Genomic DNA, 22886 nt, shown 5'->3' on the forward strand with positions numbered 1-22886 from the left:
AAATTCCTCAAATGATTAGGTGAGGTTCTTGACCACTCCGCTCCTTTCCAGACATGAGCACAGCCATCTGAACTGGGTGGGCTGTTCTGCTTCAGCAGTGAAGACACATGTCAAAAAGATGACTGGGAAGCTGAAGGATTGTTTATACTGGACTTCCACTTTGAAAACCTCACCTTAAATTTCAGTTTCATATTAGAGTGTCATTTATTCTTCCAAAGGGCAAACCAGTAAGAAAAGCTTTCATTTCTCCTCTCTCTTTTCACATCTTTATGGAAAGTGAATGGAAGAAGTTCAAACTGAAGTGGAAGATCCATTAATCCTTTAAGAACAACAGTAATACAAGGACTTCACAAAAACAGGCAAATGGTCTATCTACCAAAAGATAAATTTAAGTCAGATCTTTCTGAAAATCTTTTCACAAGAGTATAGGAAGTTATTAAAGGCCATGCAACAGGAATGACATGCCAAAACAGCACATAGATATATCTTGAAAGGGAAACTGCTGCAGTGATTCTAGAGAGTACAGCGTATGCATGTAACACTTGGAAACAGAGCACCTGCTGCTGTTTGTGCCAAACAAAAACGTTGCCATTGATGTATCAGCCAGTTCAGAGCAGAGCACCAGCATTACTGCGGGGCACTTCATTTAGGTGAACGCCAGCTAGCCAGCTTTCAGACCGTCAAGTGAAACAAGTGCTGGTCTCATTCTGTTAACAGCAAAGAAACTGATGGAGCTGTTAGCCTTCAAAATTCAGTACCCCCCATCAAAAAGAACCATCTCTGCTTTTTGACGGAGTGCACAACCCTCATTTTGCAACTCAGATGTTTGTTCAGAAACTGGGAAAGAAAAGCCAGGGGACAGCAACGCAGCCAGTGAGGTATTTTTACCTTCTCGGCTTTTCTGCCCAAGTTATTTGCCCAACAATCAGAGGGTTGTTTGCAGAAAGAGAAATTGAGAACAGGTTTGGAGAAGTTGTTCTATCACAGCAACTGCAATTTGCTGGTTATGCTGCCTCAAATACACACACTTTGAAACAATTTCAGATTCTAAGACAGTTTATCAGCTACAAGTCCCTAGAATGACAAAGCAGTTAGACCAGATTTCTCCAACTATTATCAGATTTCAAAAGTGAGACTCATTTATCATAATTCTTAGAATTATTTCAGTAATTAAAAGTTCCATACTAACGTAAGATCCACAGTTTTCCCCAAGATATCACCAAGATTTTACTCGCTAAAGCCCTGGAAAATGTTCTTTTAAAGCACTTAAGTAACTGTCATTGAACTCAAACAAGCCACTGCAAAACAGTCCTACTACTGTTTTCTAAATATTTCACTGGAGTTCAAAGGAGTATTTTGGAAGTTTATCAAACCAGTGATAAGAAAATGTATTTACTTTCAGGAAGGCAATACTAATCAGAAATAAGAATAAGACAGACACACCCCTTTCAAATATCTGAAAGTGGCAATTTTACTATTTTCTGCCATATAAAGCTATTTCCTTTGATCGTCTCCCAAGAGGGATGGCAATCATTTATAAACTTAGCTATTGGTTGAATGACAGTTATCAATGTTATTGATAACTACATCTAACAAGCATCTGTAAGGTTTTTTTTTCCCCTCATACACCTTAAGTGTATATCATGTGGCATCATAAGATTTACCCAAAGTTTTATCAACATAAAAACTTAAAGATTTAACAAAAATATACAAAACGAAACCTTGAAAATTGATCAGAAAAGAAGGCATAGTCAAAAAAAGCGTAAGTGATTGACTTAAGTGAGGACAGAAACACACAGGGGTATTGCCTTTAGAAACAAAATCAGAATGGCAGGACTAAAAACCAACAGCAAAATAGGATAATTGGATGAACACACAAAAAAATTCTTTAAAAGAAACAATTATTAGCACATTTAAAAACACAACCATAAATAGCAGAGGTTTTTATGCTTAACTGCATTACGTCAGCTACCTGGAATTCTTATTTTTCCCCCCTTAACAGAATCTTTGACCAAAATGAATTACAGACATAATCCTTAAGCAGGCTTTTTATGTCAAGTTTCAGAAAACCAGTAATTCAATAGTACACCAGTAAAATGCAGATGACGTACCAGGCTAGCACACTGGCTGTAAAACTTCGGCATTTAGAATCTGCTTTTAGTCACAAGTGAATATCCATTAGGGTACTCTTGTCTTTTTCTTGATGTGACAAAAGTTACCCCAAGTGCTAGCAACTAAGCCTGACCATTTTTGCTTTTAGTAAATTTAGACCTGTTCTATCGGCAATGACTGAAGAGTACCGGCACAGATACCTGGCAAAGTTTGTTTTCACAAAAAAAACCTCAAATTCATGTTTGTTCAGATTCTCCTGTTAATTGTACAAAAATGTTTAAATTGTGTATTAATTTTAAAAAATCTATCTATATGGAAATGCATGAACTCTGATTTTATTTTTTTTTTTAGTTTCCCTCATTCTCTCCAATGATTCTGGCCCTCCTTCAAAATCCTGAACTTAAATTTATTCCTCCTTTTGGAATTAATTCCAGGTTAGGCAGCAAGCTATGCTGAGAAGAGTCTGGTCTCATCTCCAGGCTCCAATCCCACCTACATTTACTACCACAATATACATTATGGGGACACTTACGTCCTTTAGAATGAGAAAGTAGGAACTCCTGATTTGGTCTAACATTAGGAGACATTTTTCAAAGCACAAGCATCTCAAATGGAAAGGCTACAAAGCAAGCGAAGTAGTCAGTATTTCACCTAAGCAAACAGAACTGGTATTTCCACTCCCATAACCCTGAAATCAACAATACAAAAAGGATATCCTGTCCAGGAAGCCAAACATGCTAATTTGTATTATTCTCACTATGTTTAAAATTGGTTTTCCTCATTTTTCACAAAGCCTTTAAAGCGCTACGAAATTGAAGATCTGTTGGGAAAAGAGGCAAGCAAACCCCTGCCATTCAGAAGCCATTTCAGATCCCTCTTCCCCCGTCTCCTAACTGGCACTGCTACAAACACACTCTTCCCACTTCAAGGCAGGCAAAAGTCGAGAGTAACAAAATCATGCACGAACACTTAAGAAACACAATCCTAAATGACGAATGATGTGTTTCCAAAACAGATTAGATTTAAAAAAGAAAAAAAATAAGTACTCGTGAAGTTCTTAATGACTTATTTTCTCTCGGGCTACTTATAAACCTGGTTAGTCAAAACAGAATAATAAACCAGCCTACCTTAGAAGTAATCCATTTGATAAGGATCAGAGCTAAACACCAGATCAATGCGATTCCCATTGGATCACCCCGAAGACCCAAAGCATAATCTCCTCCCTAATCCCCGCCAGTGCTGGAAGCCGTGCGAGGTTTCGGTACAGAGCAGCAGGGCGCAGGGGCAGGGCGCAGGCAGGGGCTCCCGCACCGCCGACAGCTGCCGTCACCTGACAGCCCAGCCACTTGCCCCGCACGTCTCACTGCCAACTCCCTACTCAGCAAGAAAGTTTTACGACCAGAGGACACAGCAAATAGTAAGAACTTACTAAATCCTACAGAAACACGAAAGGAAATGAAAACACACGATTACGTGCTTTTACACCACATACTTTAATACAGCAAAGCTTGCTAGACTACGGGATCAAACTCCACTCCTCAAAGCACCTGAGCTAATTCAGGATACTGCCGTGCCTTTCAATGCTATGAAGAGCCTGTTTCCAGCAGATTTCACCATAGCCGGTATTCACAAGTTCCTTTCATCTCTGCAACCCAGAGAACTGCTATGAACTGAACTTCAAAACGTACTTCAAGGTTGCTTTTATAGCAGCTTACTATAAATAATGTTAATGAGAGAAAGTTAATGCATCGAATACATGCAATCATTGAAACTAATCATGGTTCTCTAATCTCTTCTTTTGTCCACTAAATTCCAAGCCATCCTTCATACTACCTTTCTAGCCACACATACGCTTGCCTCAACTGGCAAATTGCTTCGGTTTATCAATCCAGGGATTGAACTTGTCTACAACCCCCCCACCCCAGCACTTTCCAGGGTTAGAAAGCAGACTAACTTCCTCTCAGAGCATTGATGATGCAGCCAAGCAGTCCTATATACTTAGTGCAGCTTTGAGATTCATTTTTATTTTTGTCATTTTAAGCTAACAAAAATTTTTCATTTCGGAAATACAAAGAAATCTCAAATAGTTGGGGAAAAAAAAGCAGCTACAGAAGGAAAAAAGGAACACAGTATGGAATACTGAGTTTAAAAGGATGCAGCTGAATAATTGAAAGGAAAATGATACGAAGATTCTGCTCTCCCTATAATTATTTTTTATTATAAGAAAATCATATTGTAAACTCCAATATGTGCACAAAATACGAAAAGTTAGCACCAATTTGCTAAAGGAGTAACTTCAGCACTAAGAAATGAGTTTCCTCCTGTCCACAGGCAATGGGGACACATACCACAGTGGACGTTTACTGAATGAAAGAGAAGAATCAGTAACTGAGATAGGGCTCTTTGTTATTAGGCATCATATTATAAAATATTTGTGCTGGCTTTTAAGCTATAATCATGATCTCTGCACCAGCTGTAAGTTACTACAGCACCATTACATTCCAAATGGGTATCTTCTGCTCTCTCCTTTCCCCATGCCCCTGAAAACCAGTCAGATCAAAACCATAGGCAAGAACATTCAGAATGGACCTTTTGGTACCTCACTTAATGAATACAGCACTTGTCTAAAGGTCTGTCAAGTTCCACCCAAAACAGAAACTCTCACGAAGGTAGATTTAAAAACATGACCATCTCTAAACACTTGACAAGGTTAAGACACCTTGACAAGTAGTCATCACCAGTCTGATGTTGCTTAAAAAACGCCCACAATAAATGGCATTAGGCTATATCTGCATGAGCAATTTTGCACAACTGGAGCAGATCAAAACACAGCTGCTGCTGAGGTCTTAACACCTATAACATATGAAGCCCAGGAGGGTTTTTTTGCAAACCACATTTACTCAAACTTCCTGAACCGGACTCTAGCACAGGAGGTTCAAAACTGCCAAAAGTGACCGATAAACTGGTCAAACCTCTATGACCCTATCAAGGATCAGAATACATTTGGTGCATGCAAGGAGTGGAATGGCTTAATTTCTTTTGAAAGGAGCCTAGGTAGCACATACCAAAACCACTCTGGAAAACAAACAAATGGGCACGATAAACAGGGACAATGAGCTGATTGGCTTCAAGACTGAACTGTCCTCCAAATAAAACTCCAACACACATACAGCCTTATACTCTTTGAAAGGTCAAGCATTTCTCTCTGTAACCACTATTTTCAATCCCTGATCAGTTGTCTCCGTTTTCCTGTCTCAAAACACATGAAGATTGAGTGTGTGCATGGTCTTATCCCAGGTTCACAGAGCAAGCCTTTCTTCCATCCATATTGGAAGCACAACATTATCTTGGAAAACACAGTGATACAAAGTAAATACCCTTTCCTCTTTTGTCTTCCAGTAGTAAGTGGTTTAATGAATTAGCCTTCTCTTAATGAAAGTTTTTCTTAAAACTATTGTCTTACACATAAGTTTAATACCAGAACACAGAAACAACAATATTTGCTCATCTGTTAAGCACCACTACAGCACTATTTGTTTTAACTATGGCTTGGAAATGGAAAGATTGCTTCAGAAATAGGATTCTGAATTTGGGGACAAAGGAAGACCAAGAAGTGCACTGGTTTTTAAGAGAAGTATAAGAAATCAAGAAAGAAGCTAAAGTGTTTCTTCTGGGGAAAGTACTGCTTTGAATAACCCCATTAACAATTCTAAGGTGAAGATTAAATAAATGTATATGACAGAAATTATTCAAGGTCATTAGCAAGTAAGGTAAAATCTCAAGTACAAGACTACATAAAAATAAGATAGTACTAAATTCCCCCTGTGATAATATACTACCTAAGTTCTGTGAGTGCAGTCAGTGACCCTCGGGCTGTGGACATCACCATGAGCCTCAGCTTTATCTTGAAATGAAGGAGCACACTGGAAAGAACAGCTATCATGTATTGCATTTTTTGTCTTTTAAAAATTATGGAAGTTCCTAAGGCTGTTTCGTTTTCTTCCATCTCTTTTTCTTCCCTGCTTTTTAGCAGATTCTTTTTCCGTTTTTCTAAAATTCATTTTCTCAATGCGTGCAGAGATACCATATTTGATAAGGCAAGATTTCCAGTCCTTAACACTCAAATATAGCATACAAGTCATTATCTAGTTCATCTGTCCTTACCATCAGCTCAAATGTACAAGTGCAATTGCTGTCTCATAGTTTCCAAACAAAGATAAATATCACAATGACTTCAATGTAAACTTAATGATATATGGCATTGTAGATGCATCTAAGCAGCCAAAAGCGTGTTTTGCTACTATTTTTGCATTTGCTGAGTAAACCTTTCTGTGTAATTCCTTGTGAGACAAGAATTCATCATCCATACAGCAGAAAGCACCTGGGGTCTTGCAACAGTTGTTACAAATATTCCTCTAAGGAATTTGGTGAAGATACCAGTTTGCTCTCACTGTGAAACTGGCATAACATGGGACCAGCTTCCTACCAATCCAAAGTAGCTCCCCATTAAAATGCCACGGTGATCTGCAAGGCTCCAGTTATTTCCATATATGCTCCCAGAGATCTGCAAGGCTCCACATGGAAACCCGTTATTTCCTATTAGTGTACTCTGTTCTTTGAAGTACCAAGTACAGGATCCCAATTTTACTTGTATATTTCTAAACACCCATCTGTTCCAATCCTTTTCTTTTTTTAAAATAAATTTCAGCAGTCCTAAAGAATGACTCAGTGTTGCCTTACAAACCTCAGTAACTACTACATCTACAGAAGTGTCTTTAAATGCTCCTCCCTCAAAAAACATTTCAATAACACCTACAAGAAATCCAGAGTTGAAGTAACAGCACCGTGTTTCACAGACATTATTGGGTCTCATATGCTGCTCCTGTTTACATGCAGCAGGGCTTCACAGATCACCACCACAACATGAGTTTTTATGCAGAAGCTTGAGGCCTGTTGCTAATTACTCCTACTTTCCAGAATGACCTGATTTCATATGTGTGCACTTAACACACCTGGCCCAGAAATGAGATCTCCATGGAGTCTCCTTTTCCGTTCAAACACCCCCTTCCAGAACTGGCACAGAACAGTGGCTTGTGGCACACTGACTTCTAGGATACACTCCTGACCAGCATATTACTTGTAACAGACCAGTGAGCAAACTTAACTATTTATATTAACAGCATGTAAAGACAGCAGAGGAATAAGCCTATCATTTACCAATTCATCAGCACATAATAAAAAAAAAAGGCAAAACAGAGCTCTAAACTCATTTCCATCTTTTCTTCACTTTTCTCCCCATCTCATTATCTATCACATGTGATCTCTCTCTCCAGCAGACTTCACTAACAAAGAATAATTAAATGGTAATCTATGAGAAGTATTCTTGTAACAAATGTGGGTAGCTATTGCTGCAGCCCAACCCAACCACTAAACACTGCACTCAAGGAAAAAATAAGAGGAGAATATACCATTATTTTTATGGATGCTTAGAACAGACCTTTTAGTATTTCACAACATATACACAGTGACCAAGTTTTACAAATGCTACTTCTGTTTATGTCTTAAAAGTATTATCTAAGTATTTTACTTTCAATTCAGCTTATTTAAAAGATTTGCCATGTTAGCCTATGTTGCAACTAGTACAAGATTCCAACTTTTCTAGCTGCTTATTAATAAAGTTACATATCAGCTAATAAACAATAAGCAAACATTAAAAATCAAAGAAAGTTGGCAAAATTCACCTTCATTACCATATGCAAATCATCATTACTACCTAACTCATTGCAACTAAACTCAAAAGGCTGGCTGATCTTAACCCAAGGGCTTAGAACTCCAGAATAAGAACTTCCAAAGCCAAGGATGACTACAGATCCAGAAGGCAGAATTTGGCAATTTCCTTAAAGACCACTTTTCATTTTTAGAAATCTTTCATTTCAGTCTTCAATAAGATAGAAAAAGAAAGAACCTGCCCCTTAGAAAAGAAAGGATCCAATCTCAGTGAACAAAAGGAAGCCATCAACCCTACATTTCTATACCACCACTCATTCATCAGCTGCTCTAATGTAGCAATAGAAAACTATCAGGATCATCTTTCCAAAGATGCATTTCCAAAAGGGGTAAGAGGTATTCTATATTTTATAAACAAATCACATAAATCTTTGCCAAAGCAAGCATGTTATTAAATGTTGCATTTTTCTGATGGCTGTTTTTAACCTTTCACCTTATTTGCTCAACATCATGCTTATGCAGGTTAATAGAAATTGCCGTGTAACACTGAAATAGTGATCTGGCAAAAATGCACATCTCTTAGTTGAGGGGTGGATGAGAATGCATTTTTAATTTCCTTGCATAGATTAAATATCTGTAAACAGCTTGCTTCTTTCTAAAATGCTTCTTTTGCAGTACGAATTAGAATACTCTTAGTGCCTCTGTCATATCATGAACTTCAGTTAGATCTTCTGGTGATTTGTTTTACCTCACAGTAAATTTCAGAGTCTCTACAAAGAACATACCATTATACATTTCAAGGACATAAATTGGATCATTTGTCACTGTGCCAGTTTGTACCATATAACCCTTGTTCTTATGAAAATATATCTAGTCAAAGGTAAGTATTCTTTCTCACTTTTTCAGACACCCATTCTTCTGAGGATGCTTACTTACAATTGCATTTTAGGGCTCTGTTTAAACCCACAGAACTTAAGATTTCTGCTTCTCTCCAGAGAAGAGATATTGGCAAGAAGCTATACTCCACTTTTACCAAATCCTCTTTAAAGAAACAAAAAAGGTATTACAAAGTGACTAAGATGACAGTCTACACACACGTATTTGTCATCTGTTATTTAGGAAATATTCATTTTTCAACTATGTCAGATGTAGTGAGGCTTATTACCTTGGACAGAGAACTGTTTCAGCATGGTCGTACAGATGCTCAACCAGGACCGACTGGTCTATATCAGCTTGTATCTGTCCACCTCTGTTTGCAGATACTGTCATCTCCTCATTCACAGAAGGTCTGTGGCACAGCAAGAAACTGGATGGGTTTTAGAGTTAAATACGAATGCCTTCATCCATGACTTTGAAGAGTTAAAAAATGGTACCATTGTTAAAAGACAAAGTACCATCAGGGCCTCAGGCTGCAATCCATTCATAAAGACAGACTGTTCTGAAGGTGAGATGCAAGAAGTTGAGTTTTAGCTGCTCTGAGTTACCATGTTTCAGTATTAAACACACCTTTAACAAAGACTGAATGGTACATTGGAAGCAAATAAAAGAGTAATTTCAATTCCCACATACTTCACATATTGCAAGTAACCTGGCTATGTAAGCAAAACCAGATGAACAGTAGTATGTGACAAGAAAAGCTACCAATGTTTTAGACTTTGTAATAAAACATTTATGTTCTCTTTCTAAAGCACATCCTTTGAACAGTGAAAGACTATCTTACTGTCTGTCTTATATTTATCTGGAAACCTAAATAAAAAACAATCTCACAGAAGGACAAGGTCACAAAAATGGCAACACACCACAACACCGCAAAAGGAAATTACAGAAATTTAAGTCACAGTAGTTGGATCTTATACTGCTTCATAAATTATCTACAGAAGACACAAAGGACACAAGAAGTTCGTCCTCTGAATTCAAAAGGCTTAAGCTTTTCTCCTTGGAGAGAAGCTTCTCCAATAACTTTTATTCTTATATGAACACTACTAGCTCACCTCTGCAACTTCACAGCTCCTAGAAGCGTGTGTGTGGAAAGAGGGAGCACAGGAGTCAGGCGGGGCCTCCCCAGACAGCACCTGTATGTATGAATTTCCACAGATGTGTCTGTCTAGCTCATGAACCCGAAGAAGAGAGCAATGCAGTGCAGTGAATGAAGGCTAAAAGGCATTGGGGCAGGATACAACGTGAGCTGCTCCTTTCAGACATGAAAGCAATCAGAAATGAACGGGTTGAATAAAAAAAAAAAAAAAAAAAAACAAACTAAAAGCTTCTATTTGGCTGCCAAGAGATGGGTAATCTCCCATAACTATGAGGGCTCATCTCCCTCTAAGTCTCAGAAACATTTGCCTGCCTGGTTCTTCACTAGCAAGTTTTCACTACTACACCACTACTAAAAGACACTTTGAACCCCCTCATACCCACTTCATTTTGTAGGAAGCATTTGAAAAGTAGTTTACACAAAATTAAAATATTGACATCTATTGAGACTTCCCAGGCAACACAGCTTCCATTTATTATAAGCAGATATTTAAGCAATGATTTTAGATATCATTTTCAAATTTTATTTAAAGAAAAAAAAAAAAAAAAAGAGTTCCCACAAAACACATTTCAGCATTTCCCTGGGCACACGGGCATATGCTAAAGCTCAAAAAATATACTAAACATTGAAAAGGCAGTAATAAAATCATCTTTGTTTCTGGTTCCTTGCTAGCCATCACACAAAAATATTATGTTGTCAAAAAAGATTAAATTTCAAGGGGAAAGCTGGACGTTTCACATTAACAAATTAAGTAGAGATGGCAACAGAACATCTGAAATAAATGAAGCCTAGCTTTTATTTTCCTGTCCTGTGATCATTTCCATTAAAATAACTGAAGGACTATACAGGGCAAACACTGAAACTGGTTACACCATCTGCTGTCAAATTCACAAATCAATATAGCATTTTATTCATAATATGATGGCATTACAAATGAAAATAATAATTAACTTAAATAGTCATCACAGAGTTTATAAAGATTAAAGAGATTCAAAGAAAGATCATATTGGCCGTGCCCAGGCATTTCACAAAAAAAGCAAAGCACAAAACTAAGCAGTAACACATAGTATCTGAAATACAAAAAAAGGTTAAGAGAAGTTACATTGGCCAACTACATTCAACTTCTTTCACCTCAAAAATCTAACGTTTCAAGCTTGCAAAAAAAAAAACAAACCCCAAACCCAAAACCAATAATCATTAGCTAAGTTACAGTTTCTGCTACATTCTTTCCAGAGAAAATTCACCTGGAGACTCGTCTGCACTAAGCACTTATTTCAGAACTTGCTTATGCACCATACCACAAAATGCTTGTAGTCTTCCATGCATTTTCGCAAGAACTAATTAAACCTACGCTCATTAAGGTTAAGCTGACCAATTTCAACTGAACTGGTTAAGCAGACCAATTTCAGCTGAACTACTTGAACTTGGAAAGGCTCTAATGAGACAGTAAGCTGAAAACCCTTGCCTTCCAAATGCCACAGTTCAACACCTGCCATTGCAACACCTTCCCTCACTTTCCAGGCTGCAATGTATTATTGCCAGCTCCACACCTTTAATTTCATTGAGCTACTGATACAACCCTGTCTTACATACTTCCAAATTCTCCTTCTCCGACCTGCAGCAGATGCAAATTTCTTACAGCGAATGCTTTAAAAACTTGCTAATAAAGTTTAATAAAGATATTTTCATGCAGAACTGTTATTTTATAGACATTTACACATTTGTAAAACACATAGTTATTGCCTTCCATTAATATTCTGTTAACGTGTAGGTGCCAGCAATCCATGCATCCAAAGACTTTTCATCAAAAATCTAATCTATTTATTTCAGCGTCTCACCCACTATAGATAAAGCTGACCCAGTAACAGAGAGAGCTTTTCAGTAGTGTTGTTCTTTATGTCTGCAGGTGTTAAACTGAAAGAGACTACTGTGTTTGAGGCTGAAATATTCTGTAAAGGTTCAGCCTTCTGTTAGAGATGTCAGAAGAAGTTGGGTTTTTTTCATACAAAGAAAGAGGGTTTGTTTGTTTGTTTTTTTAAAAAAAATACATCAGTACTAATAAAGAGGTAGCTGACAAAGGAACAGAAGAATTACAAGCTCAAAACTAATATTAAAAAAATTCCCAGGCAAAGAATTCCATATGCCTTCAATCCTCTATTAGGGGGAGGCATAGAAGGAGGTATGGAAACAGGCATATATAAAGTGTTCTATTAATAGATTAATACATTTTTGATACACTACACAGCTGATGCACTGACAGAGAAAAAAGGTGGAAAGCTAGTAGAAAAAAAAAGTTTAGGGATTTCTTCAACTACAACTAATATCCTTCTACAGCCTTCTCAAAAACACAGTATCCTTGGTACAGACTTATTATTCAACCCAAGAGTGCATTTTATCACATTTACAACATTCCAAGACCTCCTACAATTAAAAACCATTTTTGTAATTTTTCTTTCAGGGATTTCACAGCAGCATACCTCTGAATTTAATATCCCATTTTTGAAAGTAACAAGATGCTGCTTTCATTGTCAAGCTTTAACACTAAACAGGAATTGAATTTAAGAATCTAGCATAAAAAAATTATTTCAATAGGATTTAAAAGATTTACATTTGTAAAATTAAGCTTCATTTCCATTTTACTTAGTTGTCCCGCAGGGATGCTGAAAAAAAGCCATACAATTATTATATTGTTTCTTCAAGAAGCAAGAATTGTAGCAGTACCAACAAGAATGTTTATCTCTGAAGCTCCTTGCCACCCACTGGACACCTGTCAGTCTTGGCACTGGCCTTTATGTGCCCATGTAAAGAAGATTTTGCATGGCATAGCCCTCTCTTGACCAAATTAGGCTAACCTCATCTGCATTGACATCAGTGCCTATAATTTTGGAATCTCATCGACAGAAATAGCTTTATCACAGGGCCCAGCATACAAATTAAGCATCTGTATAGGGCATGCTGAACTTGTAGAAGTGATGAAAAGCTGTAGTGGAAAAATCTTAGCATACGCTTTGAAGCTATATCTAATTAAGGCAACAGGCAGCTACTTTGGGTGAATTTATTGTTTGAAGTCTTGGTTTTAGTCCGCTTGCAGTATTCTCTGTTTGCACACAAACTAGTGTTAAAACCTTTCATTTTAACTGAGAACCCTCAACAGCAGTTCAGCTGAGTATATTTGAAAGCTTTTAGTATTTCAGGTATATAGAAATCACACAAATTTTTATTATCAGATCCCAGTTTTATCTTCAAATTCTGTGTCACTAATCATCCCGTTGTCCGTTAGAAGCCATTTCAGCTTGCTATAGGATTATCTCCAGTACTAAATTTGTGCTGTCTGTGCGTGACAAACTAAGAATACCAAGACACAATTAATTTCATTAATGTTGTATGACTTACGCAGTAAGGGGCAAGTCTAGTATATTGGATCATAATTTCCCTATGAATGCAGTGATCTAATTTTATCGAGGGACTTTTGGAAAGAAGCAGAATGGCAAAACAATTAAGCTACATAAGCAACCTCCAAAATATATTTGGAAAATGAGGGAAGAGAAAGAGAGGAGTACTTGCACGACTGTAGCATAACTCCAGGTTCCTCGTCAGTCTGTCAGAGTTGGTAGTTTACAGATCATAAGGCGTACAAGCACTGCTCGCCCCATTCTCTGGGGGAAAGGAGGATCTGCTGTCAGTTACTTCTCCAAATATGATGGAAGACAGACACGAGCCTCAATATAATTAAAGCCTTTCTCACCTTATGAAGGAGTTAAGATTTATGGAAATGTAGATGAGCACATAGAACTAAAGATCAGAACTAAAGAATAATAGAAAACACTAAAAACATTCTTTGCTTTAAAATAGTTACTGAATATGGATGTCATTGCTCCTGAAGGAACAGTACTGGAAGCGCTGAGCCTACCCTCAAAGACTTAGTTAGAAAAAATAGAAAGAAATGCAACCCAGCCTGCAGTTCAAGATCCCTGTTTCTCGGCCGGGAGGGGGGAGGGTGACATGGGGAGCCAACCTGTGACATATGCAGCAGAGCCTTGCTTCCCATGCTGTAAATCGGCCTGCCTCCACCACAATTAACCCAACTTTTTCTTTACTGCTTCCTACGCAAAATTACAAGTTGTCCTCATGCCTCTAACCAAAATTTTCCGTGTGCGTTCAAACAATTCTTTCTCATCCTACTGTCCCCTCTTTTGCATCATATCCCACCAAATAACAGTGTAGGAGAACAGGAAAAGAAAGGTAGCACATACTGCAGCTGACCCATCAGGCTGGTCAAAGTCCTAACGCATACCATGCCTCTGGAAGTCATGGGTGAAAAGCCTAACTCTTGGTCTTTCATTTACTTTCCAAACTGTGAAGAGCAAAACCTTTTCAAATCCTGAAAATAACAGATCAATTTTCAAAACTGAACTTTTATTCTGCTTTGAGAAATACGAGTATTTCTATCAAGTAATTTCTATTTCTTTCTAGAAAGTTTCAGGCATGTCCTTCTAGACAAGTGATACAGACATTTTGAAAAATATTCTGCATGGAAAGGTATTCATGGCAATAAATCATTAGATAACATAGGCAGCTGTTTATAATTCATACTTATAATGTCCTTAATTTTAACCTCACCCCCAAAAATATAAAAAGAAGAAAAAAGAATACTGGTGCACCTTAACTGAATTCTCTTACTGCATATACTTTTTGGTTTTTAGTAGACCAAGAGTAAGATTCCAGGCTGGTTTTCCATAGACCTTCCAAGTCAATTTATGCACATAGGTTGTTGCTCCCATAATTAAGTCATAATTCTTTACTTAGAAAAGTGAAAGGTCTGAAATGGCATCAGGCTTCACATATTGCCAAGTGCTCAAACTCCAAAGGCAGAATTAATTTTCTCAGTGGCTTCTCTAAAGCAGTCAAAAATATCAGAGCACTTCATGAGTATTCACCTTCAAAACCCAAGCCCAGCAATGAGAGATCAGAGCTCAAACATCAGTCCTTCTGGGCACCCAATTTAAGACGGCTAGAACTGTAATCTTCCATTTTTTTTAATCACATACAGCCCTCGTGTAAGCATAGCTCCCTGGCCTGAGCTTTTTCCTCTGTTGGGAGCGGGTGGAGGGGAAGAAGAGGGCAGGAAAAGCAAATCAGGCTGCAAGATCTCACATCAAGCACTTAACAAATGAGAAGCATGCAATCATGATGTAGGAAAAGCTTGATTTACATGTCTGCACTAATAAGCAATTACAAGATGGAAGCATAAGAAATATCTTTTTCTCCAGAGTAGCATTTAACTGCCTTGTAAGTACACACAATCCTCCATTCTTCTTAGACAGAAAACCACAAGGAATGGTTATAACACTTCTCACAACACAAGCAAGCACATTTTGTGCAATAAAGGAGGCAGAGATTTCCTGGGAAGTATTAACAAAATTAAAACCTCACAATGCATCGATGTAAGGATGTCACTATGGATGGCACAGGCAATGCAAATGCATTTTCTCCAAATGCTGTATTTCTTTTTAGAATTACATCCATGAGGGAAAAAAACTGTTATGTCATAGTTTTTTTTTTTTAATTGAAAGAAAACAAGAAACAAAACAAAAACAAAATCACAAAACAAAAACCAACAAACCCACAGCCACACTATGAAATTCTATCGGGTCAGAACACACTTCATCTACATAACTTCCCAAAAAAGTTGCAAACTCTAGATTCATCTCAGAGGCCACTTCTGCTGTTTTAAGATATAAACTGAATACATAACTCATCACATTTGAACAACAGAAATCTAATTAAAAATCTATTTTAAAAATTTAACAAATTGAAAAATCTATCCCGAGCAATATATGTTTATATAGATACAGAAATACACTCAGCATATAAGCTGTATTTGGAAACAAATGGAACAAATTTAAAGCAATCATTCTTAACCAGCAAGTACCAACTTTTTACAGAAAGCAGTACAATGCAAAAAAAAAAAAAGTAGTTATGTACACTGATTCATTTTTATCCTTCTTGACGTGAGCAGCTACTTACACTTTTCCCGGAAAAACTGAACTTTCTACACTGGATTGGCTTCTTCTATTATCTACAAACTCAAAAGTTCAATAAAAATCTTTAAAACGCCTGGGTATAGAACTTGTCCAAAGTTGCTTCCTCTAGGCAGGTTAGTTCAACACGCAATGCTTACTAGAGTTGTAAGTGGTATAGTAATTGGGGATAGGTGTGGACAGGGCATTAGCCACAGAGCAATCTGTCTTTAGTGATGAGACTAAGTTTTCAAGTGCACACACAGTTCATGCCAAAATGCCTTTGACCCTGAAAATTTAACATTATAGGAAGCTTTGAACAGGTTAGCCACAAGAGCACAGCAGAGTGCTCAAGAGTCTCCTAAGAACCTTTGCAATAATTACAATGAGACTAAACATTGCTATAATTAAGTTTCCTTGTTTAATAAAAATAATTCCTTAGTGTTTTAAAATCCACATGTATAGGGCAGTTTATCTGAAAAACTGACGTCTATCATCATCAGGTTACAGCTTGTGTTTACTAGTACAAGACTACTATTGTAAGTACTTCAAGATCACCTTGAATTGAGAGATTGCTGTGCTGTTACATTATGTATGCATGGGGTACAACACCCAGGGCTGGCGTTGACTTGCACCTCAACGCATTGACATTATTAGATCTTCTTTTTATTCCCTAATTCTGCAAAACAGGTTTCAATACAACAACACTCAACATTTGAGCAGTAGGAAGAAGTAGGACTAATAAGCTGAACTCCTTTCCTGGCTCCAGCCTCCCACATACCGTGGACATACGATATACGAGGCTCACCGCCCTTCAGCTGCACACCTTTCAGCCTTCCACCAAGGCATGGCTTGCCCTAAGGCAACATATATTATTCCACTTCTTCCTGATTCCAGACATGTTGTGAAGGAGTGGGATAAGCTCATACAAATGCAGGGCTCCTGAAGAGAGGCACTGAAGTAAAAAAATTTTTTTGCAAGTAAGTATCTATTGTTCTATGTTGGAACAGACCACTGAAAGAGAGCTTTGAAATCGGAATCGTAACTTCTTCAAGGCTTAGAAAGGCAAGTCTATTATTGCATTAGAGAAAAATATGGTTATGTTTAAAAAACAGCATACATCTGTGAAACACTCCAGATAAATTTCAGTTTGCATCAAAACAGTACGTTTTCATCTTAATACAATAGCACTTTCCTTTTTTGTAACAAAAACAAGAAAATAAACACATCTAGAAGCTAAAAAATTTCTTTAAATGTGAAGTTATAAAGGTCACAAAAATATCCCCCACAAAACCAGCTGAAGGGATAATAAGCAATTTCCACTTGCACGATGAGATTAGCTGAATATTCTCACGATATTTTCATGGAAATCATTCCATATAAAATGGAATGCCACATGCAAAATTAAGCAAGTAGCTTATCAGCCCCCAACCCCCTCCTCCCTATAAATTACATCACGAACCCCTCAAAAGAGGAATTTAACTTTTATTCTCTAACCAAATATCACAACACACTTATTTTACTTTAATTTTTCCTGGATATTTGGTACCATAAAATATACTCTGACAAACTCACCTGATGGATTACTTTGCTATTTTTTTTCCCCTAACATCTATGGTTAACTTCTGTGCAACAGTTTGAGATTCTTCCTTTAAAACTGAAAGGGTGGTGATCTCTGTAACTGCCAGTATTTTTGTTATTTCAAACATACAAAAGGGTGAAATGTAAGAAACCAAATGAACAACTGAACTGAAAGCCCCCCTGCTGCACTTCAGATGAGAATAAAAATAGGTGAGAAAGCTCAGCATCAGAATTGCTTATCATTTCTGTTTGCTCTTAAGACAGAAAAAATGGGAGCGGGTCTAAACAAATTTTTGAGACAGAAATATAATTTTCAAGGAACCATATTTGGTGTTTTTTTCCCCCATGTTACATTATCTGATAGAGGTTTGTTTACTCAGTTTCAGCTTCCATGGGTTTCACTTCCTACCTTTTTCTTGCACTAGCAAAAGTACAACCAACCTACAAATTTCTGAAGAATATACATGAATGTTCCTCAAGCCCAAAGAAGACAACCTATCCAACAGTGCTACTTAGTTGCTCTTACCTTTTAGCTTTCGAGCTGGAGTGAAACCTTTTTAAGGTGGTCTGCAAACTGCTCAGGAAACCTGACAGTAAGATAGTTCATGAACCAAGAGTTTAGAATAATGGGAGGCCTGGGAAACCCACCTCAGGCTTGTAACAAGGCATAAGAGCTTCTCCTGAAATACGATGAGCAAACATTTTGGAAAGTCAGAAGAGTAACCCAACTGCAATTCTTTGCAGGAGCTGACAGAAAAGGAGTGACTGAATTCATGAATCTATAAATGTATACAGCATGTGTACCCTAAGAAAGGAGAAGACAACATCCATGGGCTTTTGTTTAACTGTTGCTCATGACAATTAACTAACTGCAGGTAGGACCTGAGCCTCACCACCACCACCAACAGATTAATCCAGAAGAAACTTGGGCTTCGCTTCACAGCTCACATAAACAGGGAACCAGAAGAGAAGCCAGGCATATTCTTGTCCCCCTCAACAAGCAGCAAGTAGACTATTTTTCCCCCCCTGCCTGACAGTTTCCATTTTGGTAAGCATATGCAATAGCACATCTATGAACTGCATCAGTTTGGACAAAGTTCTTAAAAAGTAACCTATCCAATTTCCCTACATTTATCAATCTGGACTGCCAGATATCTGGAAATCCTTCAGAGAGGAACTTGGTATCACGCACAGCAGATCAGCACGTTCTGGGCAGAGATCATTTGATATGATAAAGTCTAGAACAGACTCCGTGAGCTTATGAATATGGAACAGCTTACACGTATGCACTAAATCTGTGCATGTCAAAGCCTGCTACATGTGTGCAGAAGGCTCCTCAGATTCCTAACCACTTTCTCCAATAGAGGATACTAGGTGACTCACTGCCTTGATGTGTACATGCATCATTTCAGTGTAGGGAAGAGACTTTTTTTCCTTTTCTTTTTAAACTGCAGGTGATGTCCAACTCCATCAGACCAAATCAACATCATAGCAGTGGCATCCCTTGAAATTAAAATAGTCCTGCTAATAATCACTTGCCATACCTGATATTAATCCACATTCCTGAAAAAAATTATTTTTTGGTGGAGGGGGAGACCATGGGGAGGGAGGTAATCTGGCTTTCTAGAATAACATTTTTTGTACCTATGGTCAAAACTGTCAGGCAAGCTACCAAAAAGTATCCGGTACTGAAAGCATCGAAGCATCATCAGATCAGGAGAGAAAATAAATGAATAATTAGAAACAATGCATGATGTCAAGTATTACACAGATTCATATCTGAGGTTTTCCAAATACCTAAGAATTGTAATACACCTAAATGGCATATCAATTCTGTAATGATTATCAATGAAGTAACAAGTCCATTATATCTGTTGATATAAAAAGCTGATTCACTACCAACAAAGACAGTTTAATCTTTAACAAAATTGATAAAACTACCTGCAGTATCTTGATTCAGGTTCCTTCTAAATCTACAGAATCCTCCTCACGTATGCCATCAATTTTTTTTCCTTGCACTCCTGTCTAGGTTTCTGCAAAATGGCAACAGCCCACAACTTAGTCCGTATGTCACAACGAAGGTCTCTAAGATATCAAGGATGCCACATTGTGGATCTGTGTGATGATTACTTTACATTAGGTTTTTATTGTGCTGGTAAAAGAACAGTCTGTCTGTTGATAGAACCAAAATCATTAATCCACACAAAAAGTTTCTTGTAACAGTACAAATGAAAGGTAGTCAGGTACTAACTGGCAAGGCTCTTTCCGTCCCCCAGCCATCCCTGAAAGAGCAGATCCCCAAACTGTCAGAAATCCTCTATGAAGAGACTGCTTTCAGGAATAGCACCAACCCATGCCAAAATACTATCAGAATAATATACTTGGTTATAATATAATGGCTAAGATAAAAATCTATTTTAGAAAGCATAAAACACATGAAAATGTAATAATCACCCACCATCTTTATGATGCAACATTTATCAATGTTTGTAATTTCAAGACACTAAAATAAGACTTTCACTTCCCCTTTTTCCACCAACAGAAAAACACTAAACAAAGTTAATTGTTACAGAAACACTAACCATTTGATCTGAAATCTTAGGAGTTACTGAAAACATGCAATCTTTAAACGAAAGCCGAAAAAAAGAAGGGCTGAATAAAAAAATAAGAGAGCATTCTCTTAACGCCCTCCACTAATAAGAATAAAAGCCTGGGAATAAAAAATGTACGTATTCCAATAGCTGTAATTATGATGCTTCACCTATTGTACTTGAATGAAAGCAACAGGATACAAAAATAAATTTTTATTTGCCATGACACACAAAGCATTTTTTAAATCAAGTCATTTAAATCAAGACTATCTGCAAATTACAATGAATGTATCATACTTGTATAACAGTTAACTTTTAAGGAAAGAATTTAACCAGCTTATGTGAACTTGGAAACTCTGTGAGACAGTAAAGAATAGTCAAGTTGCAACTGGAGTTGTTTACATTTGTCAGCACAGATAGAGCTTCCGGAGCGCTGCTCTCTACGCTTTCAATGCACAGCCGTCCCTATATTCCAGGCAACACCAAGGCAGCTAGTATTGCCCATAAAATCAGTTACTTTGCTTTTCCAAACAAAAAAAAAAACAACGCAGACCCACCAAAAAAACAGCCTAGAAGTTCACTTCAGAGGAAAACGACATTTATTTTTCATTTAATCTGCATACCCTGACACCAGTTTGCATAAAGAGATCCAATACTGAAGACATTCTGTAGGTCTCATCTTCCAGAAGGGAACTTAATCACCAGCTTCTTCAGCTTCTGTTCCTCCTGCTCAGTATCTTACAACCGCACTTTCCTTGCCCATATGTGAGGTACCGCAAATTCTTAAGTAACTGACATCATTTCCAAAGACAAATCACCTAGATGGCCGGACAAAGCTGATTAAGAAGATACAGTACAGCCATACCAGCTTCATTTGAATGCGTGGGAAGAACTGACGTTGGTGCCAACACATTTATGTAATGTGGTCCCTGCAGATGTTCAACTGCTTTGAGTTGTCAGCTGGCTTTGGAGATACACATCACAAAGCAGACTGGCAATTCAAAGAAGAACCCTCCAGGTGGTGTTGTGTGGATTTTAACATGGTGAAACATCTTGAGAAACATGCTGGTATACCTACCTTATGGAACAGAAAGTTTTAAAAACCTCAATGACACATTCCACCATGGGCTAATTAGAATTAATCTGTGCCCCATGGCCCCACGAGCTGCTCTTAGAATATGGAAAACTCCTTAATCATCTTCAAGACAGCACCCTTTTGCCATAACTTGGCCTACGATTGCAGGACAATTTAAAGTAGCAGACCTGAAAATTCGTAATTCCAAAGCTTGTCCATCCACACATAACATTTTTAAATGCCTTTATTTCTTGTTGAAGACTGTGCCTGTGCACCTGACAGAGAGAACGAATGAATGATCTAGTCTGTCCCTTGACCACTGGCAACAGAAACAGCACAGGGCTGCACTTGGGCCACCGTTTGTACCCTTACAAGGAATCAAAGGACAAGACCAAAGCATGCACAGTTCTTAAATACCACTATATAGGAACTCTTAACTCAAACATTTGAAAAATCTACACAAGAACATCCCTCCCACTCGAGTTTTTGTTCCTTTTAAATTACAGGCTGTGCTATGCATTTTACCTATCTTTCCTGCTAGTTTTACACATTCAAATAGCTTTTTTTCTCCTTCACACTACTGTTGAAATATTTTACCTCTGTGTATTTAACATCAAAAAGCACAGCTCACACTCCTCCTAAACACTACATATTTGCTTGATGACAGAAAATGAATTCCAGTTAAAGTTGTGAGGTTAAAAAAAAGCATTCTTCCTAGATGAGACAGTAGGAGAGAAAATGGAGCGCATAAAAGTTTGCGTGAGTATGAAGGACCGGTTATTGGAGTTTTCACATAGTATGATGAAGAGTCAGCATTACCAAGCACAGCCCTTATGGGTCTGTCCACTAGTTAGCTTCAAACACTGCTTGAGAACTATAAAAGCAAGCAGTTTCACAGCTCTTCAGGCTCCCTATAGCAGAACACCTACTAAAAACAGTCAAACAGAAACATTTGATACTTAATACTTGAAATGTACTCATGAAGGTGAACATTCCTTTAGCAGGAATTTTAATGTCCATGGAATAAGAAGAAAATATTTTATTTTAAAGCCAACCAGAGACTCCTTCTCCCAGCTAAAGAGGCAGAAATCATCACGTTGCTCTCCGCCGCAAAAAACATGCCCAGTAATCAGAATATCCCATGGCTGCTGTTGGAGGCATAAATAAGTGTTGGAAATCTAGCATCAAAAAACTATTAGGAAAGACATGTCCTGATCGCAGAGTAATTTTTCACAAATAAGCATAAATACATTAATTTAATTTAGTGGAAAAGCAATATAGTATTACAAGAGTGACACTGCAACTAAAGGTGGAAGCAACACCAAAGAGTCTAGCACTAATGCCTACTACAGTATCTGCAACAGTAATTCTATACTACTGTTCCTGGGCCCCAGCTTGCATCATCAGATCCCAGAATATTTATGTATATTTATGTCTTCATTCTCATCCCTTTTCTGTCTCAAAGAGCAGTGTGAAGAATTACAGACTGACCAGACCCTTTTTGCCTAAGCATGAGTCCCTCTGCCCCTCAAAAGTACAGGAGCAGAACTACCATATTCTATGGTAGACAGAAGAGCCTACAGAAGAGCCTGTAAGACTTGGAAAGGGAGTTTAGGAAGGAGGAGAGATTTCAAAAACAGCTAAGTGAAGGGATACACTTCTGTGTATCTGCATAGCTGAGATGGTAACAGAGATGCTGGGGGAGACGGATGCTTCAACAGCACCTTTCAACCAGACCACACAGG

At 37.7% G+C, this 22886-nt stretch overlaps 2 protein-coding genes across 4 annotated transcripts in view; both read right to left on the reverse strand.

The window, feature by feature from the left end:
- ARMC1 (armadillo repeat containing 1) overlaps nucleotides 1–22886 on the reverse strand; it is a 141715-nt gene that overhangs the window by 104096 nt on the left and 14733 nt on the right. The window lies entirely within an intron of this gene.
- PDE7A (phosphodiesterase 7A) overlaps nucleotides 1–22886 on the reverse strand; it is an 80063-nt gene that overhangs the window by 42324 nt on the left and 14853 nt on the right. The window contains exon 1 of one of the 3 annotated variants that reach the window (XM_068396398.1): nucleotides 3240–3346. The exons of the other annotated variants lie outside the window; for them this stretch is intronic. Within the exon in view, the coding sequence (XP_068252499.1) occupies nucleotides 3240–3299 (60 nt within the window). The 5' untranslated portion in view covers nucleotides 3300–3346. Of the gene's footprint in view, nucleotides 1–3239; nucleotides 3347–22886 lie in introns of those variants that run through there. 3 annotated transcript variants of the gene reach the window in all.

Source organism: Nyctibius grandis, chromosome 3 (genome assembly GCF_013368605.1).
Source record: "Nyctibius grandis isolate bNycGra1 chromosome 3, bNycGra1.pri, whole genome shotgun sequence".
NCBI lineage: Eukaryota > Metazoa > Chordata > Aves > Nyctibiiformes > Nyctibiidae > Nyctibius > Nyctibius grandis.